Raw genomic sequence first — 18,788 nt, 5'->3', positions numbered from 1 at the left:
TTTTTCATGCTTTAATGGGACTCAGATACCAAGGTTTTTAAGCAGCTATATATATTACCAAATGGGTATCTATAGGACTTTATCCCTGGATATCAGATGCCTGTAAGTCCAATTTGTTGGGTAGGGATCAGTCTGTTATTTTTATAGTTCAGTCCAAGCAAAATAGCTAGATAGAAAAGTACATTTCAAATTCATCCACGGCTCTGTCCCTCTGACTTACTCCATGCTTACTATGCACTGCTATCAAATTGGTATGTGTATGATGCTTGTGTTTGGTAATCAGCATGAAGTAGCAGGTTGAATGGGAGGGGGTGCCAAGTTATGTTTTGAACATATGTGTCAATTTCTTGTATGATTGGATTTTCTACTCCTCAAAGTATTTTGGCGTCTGTTGTGGTGTGAGTGGTGTTCCCTCTTACAATACCTTGCAAACCTGTGTAAATTGTCTGAAAGGTGTTAATGGTGGATTTAGAGACAATGCACATACTTTCAAATGATGTCAGGGCATTGTAAGGAAGGCCCATGTCTGGAATGGCAAGTTGAAAATAATGGAGCATTGGCATAAAATTTGGTTTGTTATTGGCTAATTGCTCTCAGGACCATGGGGTTAGCCCCATTACACATATAGGTAACCGTATACAGTATGGACGGCTTTAAAACATGTTTGTAGGGTCAATGCGGCCACCTGATGGATTTTCTTTTCACTGCGGTAAGGCAATGGGTGTATGATCAGATTATGTGTATGGGGAAGGCATCCAAGTCAAGGTGACTTCCCTGTGTTACAAGCTTAAACATGACAATCTTACCCCCTGTCATGTCTATGTCTGGTATTGCTAAAAACATAGACAGAGTTGTGTGTGCAATGAAGGCAGATGGTATATGTAATGGTACAGTTACACCACCTAACCAGGTAAAGTGTGCGACCAACCAACACTTGTTGAAGTGTATGGGTAGGAATTAGTCTCTAGACTCATACCACTTAAAACTTACCGATAAGGGGTTGAATGGCTGTCCTCAGCATTGATATATTTAAAAATGAAAGTAACTGTAGTTAATATTTAGATTAAATGTCATTGGTTTGAATATAAAATGATGAGCAAAATTTCCCAATTTGTGGTGACAGTTCATGCTCCTATTTGGCTAGATTAAAGCTAATCCCATTTGTGAAGAGCTCCCGGCTCTCTATGAATTGTGCAGTGCTGCAGAGTATGACAGCCTTATATTAATAAATAAATAAATAATAACTATAGTCAACCTGGGATACAATGCACTGGTGCATGGTAGTATAAATACAATGTCATGCAACTTTTGGTTTCTGTCTGCCATCCTTTTCATAAACGTGTATAATGTATGATGGTAGCGTGTCCAATTAGTGGCAAGACTATAGGAGAATCTGATAATACACTCAGTGTGATTGCAGTAAATCTTATTTATTGTTTTCAGTGAGAAAGGCCCGCACCCATTGACAGGCTCTAAAAAACAAACAAAAATAAAATGTTATGACAGTGGAAATTGAGTATTACAAGTTGGAGATACATATTAAATGGTATAAGAAATGAAATATTGCTAGGATAGAATTCTCAAGTGTTATACTGGAGTATTTCTTCACTTATTACTCTGCTTCCACAGGCTCTACCTTGCTGGACTCTCTTGATTGTGTCAATGACTTCAGAACACATTGGAGCTGTCAGTGGAATGAAAGCTCAGCTGCTCACACCATATTTCCCATGAGCCTTTACCACTGGAGCAGTGTGAAAAGGTATGCATGTACACAGGTCTTCAGGGACTGAACAAGAGGTAAACAGAATCTTAAAACAAAAGTTGAAGAGTAACAACACCATAAATGAGGAGTTGCCATAATGCATAAATGTAAAACAGAACACTGAATGTTCTGGTGAGACTTCTTTATCTTTTAACCATACTAGAATGTCATTCCACACTCTGTAACAGACACACTGTTTCCATGGGTTTATTAACATAATGATGAGTATTAAAGATTAAAAAAAACATAAACCAAACCAACTTGTGGAATCCTCCTATTTGCTGCCCCTTTTTAAATTATTCAGGGTCTGATTCTGGTTTCATTCAGTTTGAATAATATCTCTGGTGTATGATAAGAAATCTCAAATGAAAAGACAATCCAGGATTTCAGAACATGAAACTTTATTTATAGGAAGATTTTCTCTGGTTGTCCAGCCACCTAATACCCACACTTAACCCACTCAGACATTACTCACTCCAATAGATAGATAGTAAGAGAAAAGAAGAACTTTAAACAATGTATATTAGCAATTGATCCAAGGTCCTCTGTACCAGTAGAAATGTTACGAAATGTGACATCTTGTATACCAAACACGATGGGGGCCCTAACCTGAGACGGAGTTGCCGGTTGAATACAACGTTCTCCATCCACATGACAGACAGTTTTTCCTTCCTACCAGAAAGAGTCATACAGACAGAAGCCAACATCATTCCTGCCAACACGGGTGAGTGGTCAGGGAGGTCAAGTCAACACCATTGTACAATGTAAGGTAAGACATAACATATTCATATATTGAAAAGGTATCAAAGCATCACATACAGAAATGACATCCATCATGCTTTTTGCTACTAAGTATATAATATTTTATTCTTATTAAATTACAGAAAATGTATGTGACAAATACAATTTCTACAAAAGGTATATTTATCTGAAAGCTCTATATGTTGTGAGTTCATCTGCCTTAGGTGCAAAAACTTTGCAGGCCTAATGTGATTTCTGATAACTAACATATGTTCAACCCTGGTAACTAGTAAATGTGATACCACCACTAGTTGACCATTTTAAATAATAGTAATAGTAATACATTTATAGAAACGAGTAAGGGCTAAGCAAGCTTTGACTGCAAAGTTCAGTTGCATAGATATAAATGATAAATGCATTAGACCATAACATGATATAAATAGATGACTTTATGTTAAAATGTGACTGTAAACATCTGATAATTTATTAAAGTTGGTAAAAGACCCAAAAGTCTGCAATATGGAAACCTGTTAACAGCTAAGCAGATATTTCTGCTTTTGTTTATTTTTATTTAGTTTTTTTGCACTCATTTATAATGTTGTTAATTTGGCTTTCTCTAATGTAATTTCTGCAGTAAGGACTTTACCACCGGAAGGACTGAAGCTCCATCTATCTAATAATGGGTCTGTCACTCTGGGTTGGAAGCGTCCAGTTCACCTGGACACTCCTTGGTCTCTGCTTTACCAGATATCATACTATAGACATGGCTGGGAAAAGTGGGAGGTACAGTTACTAATAAATAACAAAATAGGACATCATAAATACTTTCTTCAATTAATCCAGACATTTGTGGAGGAATAATGATGGCAAAGAGCAATAACCTGACCACGAGATACTTGAAAATATGAAATCATTAATAATCCATCAAAATAATTCCATGTAAATACAACCGTGCAAGACACATGCATTTTACAGAGTTTAAGACATGAACCATTAATCATAGGCAGGAGTAGAGATTACACTTCATATTAGATTTATAAACTGCCAGTACACTCTATAGCGCTATTACAATGAGAGGCGTATACAAGTTTAATAATAATAATAATAATAATAATAATAAAGACCATGCCACTGCTAATTAGGACAATTAAGCATATTTAAGAGAAGTCAGATGGTATCGCAGTTTCCTGTAAATTTTTACCACTTTAACTCCAGTGAAAATCTACCTGTCCATTAGTAATAATTTCACTTTTGATAAGTGAACTACATTGCTGTTGGAAGCAAAGCCCTTGGGAATTTTTAAGCATACATGACAAGCAACCAGATGTTTCACACCCAACCATTCAATAATTACCAACATTAGCTTTGCATACACTGCTGTTAAATCAAAGTATTCTTTTAATTCAAATGCTGGGCCTGTGTTTTCTCTCGTTGCCTGTAGCCTGATTCTTCATTTAACTCCATTCATTCATGTTAACACATAGTCATGCTGGTTTACTGTCGCCTATAACTACTATAAGACAGGCCAAAGCCTCTGTTTTGCATTTGGACCCTTAAAAACATTAAGGAATCCAGGTGTGAACAATAAAATGTTCTAATTTGAAAGGATTTTTCAGCACTTTCTCACTGTGACTAAATGTATGACTAAATTGCTTTCTTGAGGCCTTCCCACAGGAACACTGGTGGGAGAACAGGGGTCTGGTGACTCCAAAATTTTAAAATTACTCTAGGCCCAGCAAGTGTTTAGAGGTAAATTAAAATTACATTCTGGTCCACATGTTGAGTCTCTTCTCATTTTATGTTCAAGGATGAAGCTTCACTTTATGTTGTAGACGAGGTGGAAGTCAATTTAGAGCCCCAGCTTTTAGTTCCTGGAAGTTCCTACATATTTCGAGTACGGGCTATCTATCATGATGGTCAACACCACAAGGGCTTATGGAGCATGTGGAGCAGAGAGCTGACCTGGGACATCCCTAAAGGTACTATGTAAACAGAATATGTATTTAGGGGTATAGGTATGACCTAAAAAACAATTTATAGAATGTGCAAAATGTTTCTTGAGAGAGTACTGGAGATATTGCAATACTCCGAAAGTTAATTATTTTTTCATAGGCGACAAGGCAGGCCCCCAAAACTTGATTTGTGAATACAATGGCGTGACTGAGATGAGATGCAGTTGGGAGGTAATGGAAGAGGTCACACAATCTGTGTCTTATGCCCTCTATTATATTGAATACCCCAAGGAAGCTGACAGTAAGACCGCTGGACTCCTTAACAACACCTACTCTGCAAGGTGAGTTATTTGATAAGTCTGTCAAAAAGAGTTAGGTTGATGGTAGCATATGCACAACTGCTAACACGGTTTTGAGAAATTAGCCTCAATCAAGTACAAAAACGACACAATAACCAGTGACTCTACAGGTATTTGATTTATTCAGAAACATTAAAAAGTTATTCTCCTGTGCCTCAAATGTAGGTAGGATAGTCTATGTAGACCAATTGTTTTTGGACTGCAATATTATTGGGCTAACAGGAAGGACTCCCTGTCCTTGGATTATGGTTGTTATATACGACTACCCATGTTAACCTTTCAACCTCAATGGAAACCTATAATAGACTTAGAGGTGTCCTGCAGTTTTCCATGGCAGTGGTGAAAGAATTTACTGATTGAAATCCATTGAAACAAAATACACTATTAACAGGGCAGAGCTAATGATTTTTTTTTAAATTCAGATTTGTTATGTATCCTGTAAAACATATCTTATAAACATATGATATTGCAAATGCGTACATGCAGTTTATACTCCAAGTCTTAAAACCTGCCCAAATATTAGTAAGATAATAGCAATGACATACTGTATATCTACTTGCATATTCAATGACTTCCAACACATACCCAATTGTGCTAATATAACTATTCCAAAAACATCTCATGATCTTAACCTGAAGGGAGAAGAAATGCATCCCTCAAAAGAGTACTTCTGTGGCTGGAACCTCCTATGTACTCTATAGCTGTACTTTGGAGATACCCCCAAAGCAGGCATACAATTCCTTTAACATCCAAGTCAGACCCCATGAGGCAGTAAAGACGTTCACACCATGTAAGAACAGTAAGTGCTTCACATTTACACTTTTCAAAAGTCCATCTGTTTCATCTATCTACTCAGTATAACCTTTTCACAGAGATAACACAGATCTTTAGGATCCAGAGCATGCTGAGCCATACCCTGTTCAAATGACATTATGTAATTTAATACCGTGTTTGCTTGATTATAAGATGACCCTGATTATAAGACAACCCAACAAAATTTCAATATTAATTTAGGAAAAAAAGAAAAAAGCTTAAATATATGACTACCCTATTGCCAATCTGCCCCCCCCCCAGTTATGCAACTCTGCCTCCAGGCTTGCCACTCTGCCCTCCAGATATGCCTTATACCCACCTTTATGCCACTCTGCCCCACAGATATGCCTTATACCCCCTGGATGCACTTAACAATGCATCCCCAGACTTTAGTTTGGGCAATGCAGTGCGAGTAGACAACCTCTGCTGCTGCCCGGGATTTCCGACGGGGCTTCTATGACTGAGCACCGGACGGTCATGTCTGTTGGCATCGCGCAGACGTTCACCAGCTGCCAGATCCAGGTCCTCTGCAGTGCTGCAGGTGATCCTCCTCTCTGGCAGCTGGTGAACGTCTGCGCTCAACCTCCACTTCTGCCTGGCACTCCCGTATTGGACCTGGAGCATTGGAAGGTCATGTCATGCTGGCACTCCGTCATAGAAGCCCCGGCAGAAGTGCCAGGCTTTAGCAGAGGTTGTCTGCTGGCTGCCAGACAACTATTTGAGGTCAGATTATAAGACAACCTCGAATCTAAGATGAGTGGTATTTTTCTAAAAAAAAACTTGTCTTATATTCGAATACAGTTCAATACAGTATCGTGGAACATCATGAGATCTATGGGTACAGCGACTTAAGGACAAAATGTTTGAAATATGAATAACACTATATTGAGAGAGTAATTTCCGTTCCTTTTCCATCAGTAACCCCAGGCTTATAACAAAATTCTCCTTAACTTTATCCACATACTTATTCCTCCATTTGTTTTATATTTTGTTTAAGATAGGGGCTTACATGTTGTCCTTAAAAAGGAAGGCAAGACAGCGTGTTAAATCTTGGGATAGATTTGAAGGCAGAGGTAAATTTATTACAAATAATTGAATAGCAATCCTTGGACAAATTGCAGTATGAAAAATGACATAAAAAGTAACATAATTTTCTCATTTAATGATTCTAGCCAGTACAAGATTGCCATTCGATTACTTTTGTCCATTGTGTGTGTGTGACCTCAGTTAGGCAGTCATACCTTAACACTTTTTGTTACACTCTTTTTTTAATATAAAACACATACCCCATAACCGGTCCCATAAGTTTGTTAGCTTGCTGGTAATTTTTATATTTTTCTCTCAGTTCAGACTCAGCCCCCTACAAATATCAAAGTTGAAGAGAGATCAGACAATGGTTACATGGTACATTGGAACCCTCCACTTTCGGCTTTGCACAACATCCAACTGGCTTACCAGTTATGTTACTGGAAACAGGTACATAACAATAACCAGGGGTCTGTCAGCGCATACCTTGTATGATGCCTCTCAGAGCACATACCTCTATTGTACCTAATAGAGTCTCTATTAGGGCTAAGGACCGGCTGTTGAGATCATAGATGGCGGCTCACACACTCTGCGAGCAGAGAAGAAAATCTACTGTTGAGCTGTGGGGGAGGGGTGAGTGAGGGAAGTAGGGAGAGGGTAAGGGGGGAAGGAGGGAAAGTACATAAGTGGTGGTGAGCATGCATGTATGTATGTTTGTGTCTAAGCATGTATGTGCATGTGTGTTTGTGTAGGAGCACGGATGTATGTGTGAGCACGGATGTGTGTGTGAGAGCACGGATGTGTGTATGAGCACGGATGTGTATGTGTGTGAGCATGGGTGTGCATATTGGTGTGTGAGCATGGATTTTTAAATGTTTGTGTGTAACCATGTATGTGTAAGTGTATGGACATATCTATAAGTGTGTGTTCCAGACCTCATTGTATTCCAGGAATTTGTGCTTTTTTGCATCAGGTGGGTAAACATAGTGATGACCTGGTCCAAACTGGCAGTGTTTTGTTTACATTCCTGGTTGTCACCTGCCCCATTAATGCCCATCCCCCTCTGCCTAATGGGCTGGACACCCCAATCTTCTGCTAAGAGGACATGAAGTGACTGGCCTGCTGCTGCTGTAGGATCTACTCCATCATATGTAGGATGGAGTTTCAGTGAGGTACTATATTCTGAGGTAGATGGTGCTGGGATAGTCCCGTCTTCTCCTGCTCATTGCTCATCTGGCTTGCCTTCATGTTGCGGTGAAATATTGCAGCAACTTTAATTGGGTTTTGACACTCAGCAGTGCCCTCAGGTGGAATAGCTGCACTTACCACAAGATAGTAATAGTAGTAGTAGTAGTAGTAGTAGTAGTAGTAGTAGTAGTAGTAGTAGTAACGTACAACAACAACAGTAGTCATTTAGATTTAAAAGAGTTCAACCCTTCTTCTCATCCTTCCTGCTTCTGATCCAAAAGAACGCAATGTAGTATTTGTGCCATGCAAGTCCCAGTCTTTAATTGTTTTAACCATGTTTGCTGCCTCGTCAGTCACCATCAGTCCTGTTTCTGCCACTGCACATGGTATCTTTATAAGAGCTGCCAAAATGTGATCTGATGTGTGCTGCTAACCCATAACCTCTGCATACAGTAGAAAAGACCTGTACAAAAACGTGCTTCTTTGATGGCTGTGGACAAGGGTTCAACTGAAGGACCACTTGGACATGTAGCACATGCATAACCCACTGCTTTAGCCTGCCTGACTATATTACGGTAATATGTATTAATGACACTAATTTATTTTGTGCTTAACAATAATGAGAGGCTTTGCTGGTTGTGTAAATTGTCACAGAAGCCTCTGTCCCTTGGGATTCTGGAAGGGCCTAGGGGCCAGCCTAGTTCTGTTTTTGGGAAGGTAACTATGACTATTGTATGTAATGTTTAAATACTGGTGTGTTTTCAATAAAACTCCAGTCCTGTTTTCACTTCAACATTGGTGCTGTCTAACGCTTAGGGTGGGCTGCTGTAATAACTCACTGTCCTTTTCAGGACAGTACATGTGCTGAATACTCTAAGCTACAGCTAGCTAAAGCAGCAAAGCTGCAGTGTCCCAGCAGAAGGAAGCGCAGCTTGGCGGAAGTACCCCGTCGGGGTACAGGGTGTCCCGACATATAAGTCTACTAATCACGCACAACTCAGGAACAGTATTTAAAGAAAGAACACTGTGCGTGCGCAGTCCTGCTGCCCTGGCTTGCTTAATATTTTTTTATTTACTTATTTTGTGCTTTACAAAATATGAGGCTTTGTTAGTAGTGTGTGTTATTGAAACACAACATAGGCATAATCAGTATTTCAAGAACTGACACAATGTGCATACATAATCCCCTGCCTTGGCTGGTCCATTTTGTGAACAATATTTTCTTACTTGTTTATTTTGTGCTTCACAGAAACATGAACCTTTGCAGTCCCTTCCCACTTTCCCTGCTAAAAAAGACCAGTTTTCATTTTAGAAATCATAATCTCCAACATTTAATATGGTGTTTTTTTCTAATTCTTATTATACATTATAGGGTGACACAGAATGTCCTCCTCACCTGCTGTTTAATGTCTCTGGTAATATTCCTGAGTATTATATACTGAGTTCTGCACTCCAGGGATCTAGTAACTATGCAGTAAAAGTTCGTACAAGGCCTGACCACAGTCAACCCTACTTCAGTGGTCCTTGGAGTGACTGGAGCTATAGGACATCCTGGAAAACCAGAAAAAGTGAGTAGTATTGCCCACCTTACTATTACATCCCATTTGTAATATATATATATATACATTTCAACATCATGTCACCCATCACTAATTTCTTCAACAGAACGTATTTATTATTTTTTCTATATTGCCTCTGACAACTTCCCCTTTCCAACTTTGTTTTATCGTTAACACTGTGAATAAACAGTGTGCATACAATCTAATCTCTATATCTAGCAGCAGCCCTGGGGCTCGACATTCTGGCTAAATCATACAGAGTTAATGTTCTTATTGTTATTGTTCTTATTAGTCTGGGTTAAATTGTAACCTGGACACCAAGGACATGGAACATAGAAGAGTCCACCATCTTCCCATAGGCCCTTCGCAGAAGATTGCCTCTTTAATCCAACATGGCTCTAAGAAAGACTTTTACTTTCATAAATCTACAGTTATGTTTTCCTTAATCCTGGCCTACCTATAACAAAGTCAGGTTAACTTATATTATTCTTTTCTCCCCCAGCAGCAAATGACAAGATCATATTTCTAATTGTACCTGTAAGTGTGATAGTCCTCCTAATTTGTGTATGGTTCCTATCTACGTTTGTCAGCAGGTAAATTAAAACAAAATACACTTTAACAGCAATAGTACATGTGGTTTGATGGTATTCTTATGTGGATGATCAGCTACAATTGGCAGATTGCCATAATATTTCAACATAAAAAAGATAACATTAGGAAAAAAGCATGATAGTTAATGGAATGGCAGTACTTGTCAACTACACTTTCTAGTAGTGCATCCCAGGCAGTTTCTGCAAAGACAAGAAAGCTGTTATCCTTTATTACAAATGGGAATGTGTATAAGAATGTAATATTGCTTGTTTACATTGGTATTGGTAAAACAAATCTTGGATATGGAGTACAGTTTTGGCCTCCAGTTCATAAAAACACATATCATGTAAATGGTGGTTTTTCAGGCACCTTGGCTGGCAAGTAGGTGCAGCTATATGTTAAAGAAACACTACAGCCATCGCCAGGGGCATAACTAGAAACCACGGGACCCTGGTGCAAAAACCGCTTATACACAGACATGCATATACGATGCGGTCCAGCTCAGAAAGACCCTTTCTGAACAATCTTGAAACAGTATGGAGAGAGACAGGAACATGTGGTTGCAGGGATCACCTGAGTCCCCTAGAGAGGCAGGCTCCATTGCAGTTGGGACCACTTTAATGCTTAATGATAGCCACTGGCATAACTATAGCAGTTGCGACCGGGCTTGTGCCTCTAGGGGGCCTGGTGCGACCCATGCAACCCCTTCTTCCTGTCTCCTTGTATCATTAAAAATTGCTTAGAAAGGGCCCTTCTGACCTGGATTGCACCGATCCAGGTTGGAAGGGCCCTTGCTAAACAATGTTGACGTCATGTAAGCATTGATGTGTACTTGTGTGTGTGAGAGCATGGATGTGTATTGTGTGTGTGTGAGAGCATGGGTGTGTACGTGTGTGAGAGAGCATGGGTGTGTAATTGTGTGTGTGTGTATGAGCATGGGTGTGTAATTGTGTGTGAGCATGAATGTATACTTGTGTGTGTGAGCATGAATGTTTACTTGTGTATGTGAGCAGGGATGCGTAATTGTGTTACTTTGTGTGTGTGAGCATGGATCTGTGATTGTGTGTATGGATGTGTAATTGTGTGTGTATGAGCATGGGTGTGTAATTGTGTGTGAGCATGAATGTATACTTGTGTGTGTGTGAGCATGGATGTGTACTTGTGTGTGTGAGCATAAATGTGTACTTGTGTGTGTGAGCATGAATGTGTACGTGTGTGTGTGAGCATGAATATGTACTTTTGTGTGTGAGCATTGATGTGTACTTTTGTGTGTGTCAGCATGGATGTGTACTTTTGTGTGTGCCAGCATGGATGTGTACTTGTATGTGAGCAGGGATGCGTAATTGTGTTACTTTGTGTGTATGAGCATGGATCTGTGATTGTGTGTATGTGTGAGCATAAATGTGTACTTGTGTGTGTGAGCATAAACTGTGTGTGTGAGCATAATTGTGTACGTGTGTGTGAGCATGAATGTGTACTTGTGTGTGTGAGCATGAATATGTACTTTTGTGTGTGAGCATTGATATGTACTTTTGTGTGTGCCAGCATGGATGTGTACTTTTGTGTGTGTCAGCATGGATGTGTACTTTTGTGTGTGCCAGCATGGATGTGTACTTGTGTGTGAGCATAGATGTCAGGGGTATCCACGGAGCTAATCCCCCGAGTACCCACTAACCCAGTCTGCAGCAGGCACCTCTGTGGTTCCCTGGAACATTAGGCCCGAAACCAAACAGATTGGGATCATCACCAGAACTTGCATGTACTTACTCCACCCTTTTACAGGGTTTGCAGCAGAGAGATTGTAAGGCTCACGAAGATGACATCACACAAGGAGGCGGATTAATAATCAAGCACTGTATAAAAGGGACAAGCAGGACTTTACTCAGTGCTCAGTAGTGATGGGAAGTTCGGATCATTAAAGTGAATCGGATCATTTCGATTCGTCCACTGAAATGATCCGATTCTTTATCCGAATCTTCGGATCACTCAGTGTGACTCACAGGAGTTACTGTTTTCCACTGACTCCGTGCAGGCTCACAAACGATTGGCCCTGCCCCTTTCATTATGAATCCTCCCCCCTGCCTCCAGTGATGTCAATGAAGGCAGAGAGTCGTTCAAAGATTCGGATCTTACAGGGATCCGAATCTTACAGTGATCCGGATCACTGTAAGATCCGGATCACTGTAAGATCCGGCTCATTGTAAGATCCGGATCTTTGAACGACTCTCTGCCTTCATTGGGATTCGAATCAGTCAGATAATATTACCATACTGTTATAAATAATACATTAATAATCACTGCCCCCAGGATTTACATTCCCCTTTACCTGCAACTGCACCTTAAGCTTACTTTAATAAATTAATTAAATTAACCCTCACCATTAAATTAACCCTAAACACCACATCAACCATGTCTGCCCCTAAAATTAACCCTAACACCCCATTAAGCATAACTGCCCCCAAATTAACCCTAAACACCCCATTAAGCATAACTGCCCCCAAATTAACCCTAAACACCTCATTAAGCATAACTGCCCCTAAATTAACACTAAAGACCCCATCAACCATACCAATTTATTAGGTAATTTATCTGGAGTACATGCAATTAATTTAGGGGCAGTTATGGTTAATGGAGTATTTAGGGTTAATTTCAGGGGCCGTTATGATTAATGGGGTCTTTAGGGTTAATTTCAGGGGCTGTTATGGTTAATGGGATCTTTACGGTTAAGTTCAGGGGCAGTTATGGTTGATGGGGTATAAGGGTTAATTTTATGCTGATGACTGAGGGTTAATTTAATTAATTTAATAAAGTTAACTTATAGGTAAAGGGGGGGGCAAACTTAGGGGAACCTAAATCCTGGGGGCAGTGTGAACATTATTAATGTATTTATTTATAAAAGTATGGTATCAGTAATATTCTCTGTAAGATTCGAATCTCTGTAAGATTCGGATCCTTGTAAGATTCGAATCATTTGAATCATTCGAGTCTTCGGATCATTCGAGTCTTCGGATCATTTGAATCTTTGAACGACTCTCTGACTCTATGAGTCATCGTTCCTCTGTGAATTAAGGAGCTGTAACCTGACCCCAGAGTCTGTGTCTGAGTGCTCTGCAGATGACTCACAGCTCTAGGATCAGGTTACAGCTGAATGATTCACAGACTGAACCGCTACAAATGAATCGTTCAGTCTACTGAACCGATTCATCCGGATCACTAAAAAGAACCGGATCAAATGAACGATTCGTTCATGATCCGGACATCACTAGTGCTCAGTTATTTTGTTTAAATTGCAGCAGTCTGGTGTTTCTGTGATCCTGATCACTACCTTCCTTATCAAGACTATTTCAGTGGCAAGTAATAGTAGTCTTTAGACTTGCTCTTTAACATCATCACTGCTGAAAGTATTTTTGGTCTTTGTTTCTCCTCATTAACCCCTGCATTGCTGACTACTTTCCTTAACTTTTGTCTACTTGCTTTTGCCAATAAAGTAACTAATTCACATTGCTGGTGATTTCTTGTATCTTGATATCCTCACAGTTGATCCTAACAATAGATGTGTACTTGTGTGTGAGAGCATGAATGTGTAATTGTGTTAGTGTGTGAGCATGGAAGTGTAATTGTGTGTGAGCATGAATGTACTTTGCGTGTGTGAGTATGAGTAAGTGTGTATAATTTGTGTGTTTACATATGTTTTATGTTGGAAGGAGGTATGGCAAGGGGCAAAGAGGGCACAGACTAGCTGTTGAAGTTGGGGGGCCCAGGGTGAATTTTCGCATCAGGGCTCGGTAGTTTCTAGTTACGCCCCTGATGGTAGCTGAGAGGTCCCTTAAAATTTACATGGTCTCCCTTTTGCAAATGCATGGGGGATTCTAATCCCCTTAAATGAATTTGCACTTATCCCTACCCCTAGCTAGTTTCTGTATGGGATATCTGTTCGGCCAAACACATCTCCCTGCATGTGAAATAATTACCGTCAGCGCCCATTGAATTATTGGACCATGCTGGAGGAGGGCAGCTACACAGCTTCTACGTTAGGAAACTTATTTTGTAACTTTTTTTTTTTTTTAATTTTACTTTAATATGCGTTTTTCCTATGTAGGGACTTTTTCCTCACATATATAAGGTTTTGTGCGATATTCTTGCCTTATCCCAACACACCAAATTTCAGTATTATTTTACTTGCCATTAACACAATGTAGAGTAACCAAAGGTAGGGGGAAGGGTGGTTATTTTACATATATTTTACAATTTTATATTTAGCCTTATTTGACGGAAGTGATCAAAGTTAAGCGGTGCGTAAACTGTTGGCGCCATATAAATAAAAGATAATAATAATAATCTATAGTATAAAGTCATGGCTGAGATTTAAAAATCTAAATACCAAGGTTCAGACACTATTATAATAAACATTTTTTTTTATGTGAATACTTTACTGTTTAAAGGAGTAATACTTTCCCTTCTATTATCTGGCAAAACATACACATTACACTTGGTATTCTTATGTGGCTATCATTGTGAAAAATCTTTAAGGCATAAACTCTACATGTGATTAAAAGTCATGGGTATTAACGCAAATGTTTAGCTAGTCGGAGCTATACAGCCTTCATTACACACCTTTGTGTTTTCTTGACAGTCTATCTTTCTATTTATTAGACTCAAGAAACGCTGGGAGAACTCTTTACCAAATCCTAGTAAGAGTAAACTACTAAGCAACCACCTACTGGTGAGTTTTTTTAAAAGACAAATGTGTGGGTTTATTCACTAAACCTTTTTATCTATTGATGCTTTTGAGGTTAACTTGGAGCACACTTAAAATTGCTGGCAAAATTCATCAATTACCGAACAGCACTTGGCTCCCATGCAGTGCCGCATGTTGATTCGTCATTTATTTTAGATTATATTTTATTCTGTTTATAAAGGGACACCAGAGTTGGATCATGCCCACATACACAAGCAATAATCATGCATTGGAAATGCAATCTTCTGTTTGTATCCATGAGGGGTGAGTATGACTTTAGACACTGTCCCTCATAGAAGACTCATACATAAATTGTATTGTTTGGATGTTTGAACTAAAGATCAAAGGCTTACAGGTGATATAAGGATGTTTTACTTTACTGACAGAGTGGTAGATAAGTAGAACAGCCTCCCAGCATAAGTGGTAAAGGCTAATGCAGTGAGGAAATTTAAACATGCATAATATGGGCATAAAACTATCCTGAATCTAAGACAAAACCAGGGACTAATTAAATCTTGATCTTCACATCAGGAAAAATGGGCATACTAGATGAGCTAAAAGGTTCTCATGTGCCATCAAATTCTATGTTTAATAAACTTGAGAGACCACCCAGTGTTATGTATTACAAAAAAACATTTGCAGTGCATGTAGTAGTAAAATAGATGGCACCCAATTTCTGGATTATCATTTTAAAGGTCTGGGGACACAATCATCATAATTATAAGAACCAGATTGTATAGTGCTTCATATGCTGTCAATGCCTTACACCTGTAATCTACATCTTTAATGCCTTATTTCTTGTAAAGCTTAATTAGCATCACCAGAACCCAGAGGTTCTTGCTAGCACGGGAAGAATCTGCGCTTGAGCCAAATCTATAGCTTTTAGTTATGCCCGACACTTAATTCATATTAAAAATTATAATATATGTTAAAAGCAGGTTTAGTTGATTTTTATCAGTGTACTTTTCTTTTTCATATTAGGAATCTAAAATACCTGCATGTCAGATAAAAGAATCTTAATGAAAAGGTTAAGCAATTCATTGAGTCTCTTGAGTGCCTTTATTAACTATAACCAGGCTTCTGGTTGCCTTATTAACCTGTCTCAGAGTATTTAAGTTATTGTAAGTCCATAATGCTGTATTATGGTGTACTACATTATTAGGGATATTACTGTAAGCAGTCATACAGCATGTTACAGGTTATTAATATAACCAGCCTGGTGGGTGCCTTATTTCCCAATGCATTGTTATTTTAATCAAGGTACCTGGTGCGTTAATACTATGTAAAATCATTATTCCAAACAGGTTTCTATTACCAATTAAAACATTACTCTGCTGCCAGGCTCATGAGAGCCTGTTGGTGACTTATTACCCTATACCACATAATTATTGTTACTCTCTATTACTCTTTTACCAAATCATCATTAAGAATTGTGTTATTACTAGTCATAAAAGCAGCAGAATAATTTTAATACAGCAGAAGTGATACAGACCTTAAATCAGACAATACAAGCAATAGCACTGCCAGTAATTAAGACCTTCTTTTAAAATAGTATCAAAATTGGCTCAATTGTTACATGCAATAAACGTATGCACTCAAATCTGTCCAAACTACATTTTTACAAACTTTAACAAATTTTAAACCTGTGTCCGTTTGTTTATTCGCTTTTCCATTTTGGCTCCATTATAACCCATCTCATGTAGGGACTGTGTTTAGGAGGGTACAGAATAAGTGATTGATAGATAGAAGTAGCCAAAACAATCGTTGATTACAGCTGTGATTGATGGTTCCAACAGCCTGTGTTTTTTTTCATTTACATATTTTAGACTAGTGAATCTGCATTTACATGGGTAAGGGCCAATCACAGTCATCTAAGCATGCTGGTGCCTTTTTAACTGAGTAGTAGCCAGAAACACATCAGAGTTAGATCACCTCAATGTCAGTTAGTGTTAGATAGGCAACTGTCAGACCGTCTTAGACTTAGACTCAGTGTAAGCCTGGCTGTAGTGCTGTCAACCCATCTCCCAAGTTGAGTAAGTGTGCTACTAGTGAAGAAAACTGACTGGGGTGTGGTGGATTGTAGAAGCTATAACTATGAATAGTTCATTTTATTGCCCTACTGGGAAAGCTGCAGAAGGCTTTTTATTTAATAATTTATTATTTTCATTTTTAAATTATAAGCTATTTCTCCAAATACTGTACCTGAGTTGTGTTTCAGTAATATACTTCCAGCAAAGGCTAATTTTTGTAGAACACAAACTACATTTGTGCTGTTAATAATTAATAGTTAGGCAGGGGGTTGTACATATGCTTTGTGTCCAAGTGGTCTTTAAGTTGAATTTGTGTCCAGTAGAGCCAGCTCTGACATTGCATAATCTTTGTTGCCACCAAATAAGTCAGTAGACAGAAGCCTTTTTGCTCGAAGTCAGAAATACCACCAACTGCATGTAGCAGCAGCAACATGATCACTTAAGGGTGATCTGCTGGTGCCTTGGTGGGATAAAAGGCAAAGCTTGCTTGTAGACTACTCTATGGTAAAGCATGGAATAAGATTATCAGTTTCTACCACAACCTCCACCATTGCCACCTACCGCAAGCGCTGCCAGCCCTGTAATGCTTCTTACTCACCAGATTAAAGATAGCACCATGTTTATTTTGGTCTAGAAAAAAAGTGAGGAAGAAAAATAATGGATCGCCTTCCTTGCTCATAAGAATTGTCCAATTTTGAGGGAAACTCAGTCACATTCCATGTGGCTGGAATTGTCTTTCTGCTAGTGCCTGCCCAATGCCCTACTGCTGCTGTTAATCACCTTCCTTACTCTGAGGGATAAATTCATCAATAAAGGTTTAATTTTGGGGGCAATGGTAATATTATTGGGGAATATTGACAAGACCAATAAATAACACGTGAAGGATATAGGGAAGCACACAAGGACAGGCGCAATGTACAAATTAAATGTTGCACCAGGAATCTTTTTCCAATTCCCTAAAGGAAAATCGCCAGCTAATACTAATATTACTAATTTCCATACTTCTTTGATTTAAATATAAATGAATACAAAAGGATACCTTATTTTGCTTTTTGTTTTTGTCTCATTTTATTTTATTTAGTGCACATGTGGACCCATTACCTGGAGAAATAGAAGAATCTGTTGATGAGAAGGCACCAAAATCAAGTGACTGCCTACTTGGACCGTATGCAGCTGTCCCTCCAACACAAAGGAATGTGCAGTTTCCCCACTCCAGAGAAGCACTGCCGGAAACTTTTAAGACAAATATTGACCTTAGGGAACCTCTAGCCGACCCATGCCTCATCTCTTCTCCTGTGCAATCTTTATTAAATTTGGGAAACAGTAGCATAAAGAACACAGGGTATTTTATTCTTCCTAGATTCCAAACTGAGATATTTGGTGTTCCTGAGCAGGTGACTATATGTAGCAAGTCTCTGCATCCCAGGGAGCAAATGGGTTATGTGATGGGAGCACAGGTCCCTCCTCAGCTATCCCAAACAAAGATTGTGAACAAGATAGGTAACAAGTGTAATACTTACTTCCCTGTGCCTCAGTCTTCTGAAATCCAGGTTCCCATAGATGAACATTTAATTGTGATAAACCCAGATGACAAAGGGCCTCTCGTGTTGAGACAGATAGGGGATTATTGTTTTTTTCCAGGAAGTCATGAAAGCCAAGAAAAGTTAGAAAGGAAACTGGGACCAAACAGTGAACGTAAAGAGCAACAACTTCTACAGGATCCTTCTCCAGGCGCTGTACAGGCATTCAAGGTTATGCAAAGGGGTTACCTTGCTTTGCCACAAATATAGAGGCTTGATTTACACTGTGCATTTATACTGCATTGCTCTCCTCCTATACCCACTGTAAAATACCTCCAGTGTCAACTGTCTCTGCCTCTTTCTCTCTCTAAATATCCTCCGCTTCTTAGCCCTGTGTTGTAGCTCAAGCTACTTTCATTCACTGCTTTGCAGGTGTTTATATAGCTTATTTGGAAAGATTGTTAAAAGTTCCCCATCCCATTTGGCTGTAATTGGCATTTGCTGTGTCA

General features: G+C 39.1%; 1 protein-coding gene across 1 annotated transcript; it reads left to right on the top strand.

Annotated features, from left to right (window-relative positions):
• Nucleotides 1-793: 793 nt before the first annotated feature.
• On the top strand, nucleotides 794-18,549 carry LOC149281081 (uncharacterized). The gene is made up of 6 exons (XM_089499771.1): nucleotides 794-910; nucleotides 4,311-4,482; nucleotides 6,973-7,103; nucleotides 9,214-9,409; nucleotides 9,903-9,993; nucleotides 17,841-18,549. Exons 1-6 carry the CDS (start codon nucleotides 794-796, stop codon nucleotides 18,547-18,549), a joined length of 1,416 nt encoding a protein of 471 aa, XP_089355897.1.
• The last annotated feature ends 239 nt before the right edge of the window (nucleotides 18,550-18,788 follow it).

Source organism: Sceloporus occidentalis, unplaced genomic scaffold (genome assembly GCF_023333645.1).
Source record: "Sceloporus occidentalis isolate IW3139 unplaced genomic scaffold, rSceOcc1.0.p SCAF_139, whole genome shotgun sequence".
In the NCBI taxonomy this organism is placed as follows: domain Eukaryota; kingdom Metazoa; phylum Chordata; class Lepidosauria; order Squamata; family Phrynosomatidae; genus Sceloporus; species Sceloporus occidentalis.
The sequence above is the reverse complement of the archived record's forward strand: the minus strand, read 5'-3'. Positions and strand labels throughout refer to the sequence as shown.

Excerpts from the sequence above, each read along its gene's own strand:
- LOC149281081 (XM_089499771.1), top strand. The coding sequence starts at position 794 with ATGACAATCTTACCCCCTGTCATGTCTATGTCTGGTATTGCTAAAAAC. Across the intron at positions 9,410-9,902 it reads ATCCTGGAAAACCAGAAAAA|CAGCAAATGACAAGATCATA; the intron begins GTGAGTAGTATT and ends TTTCTCCCCCAG. Across the intron at positions 9,994-17,840 it reads CTATCTACGTTTGTCAGCAG|TGCACATGTGGACCCATTAC; the intron begins GTAAATTAAAAC and ends TATTTTATTTAG.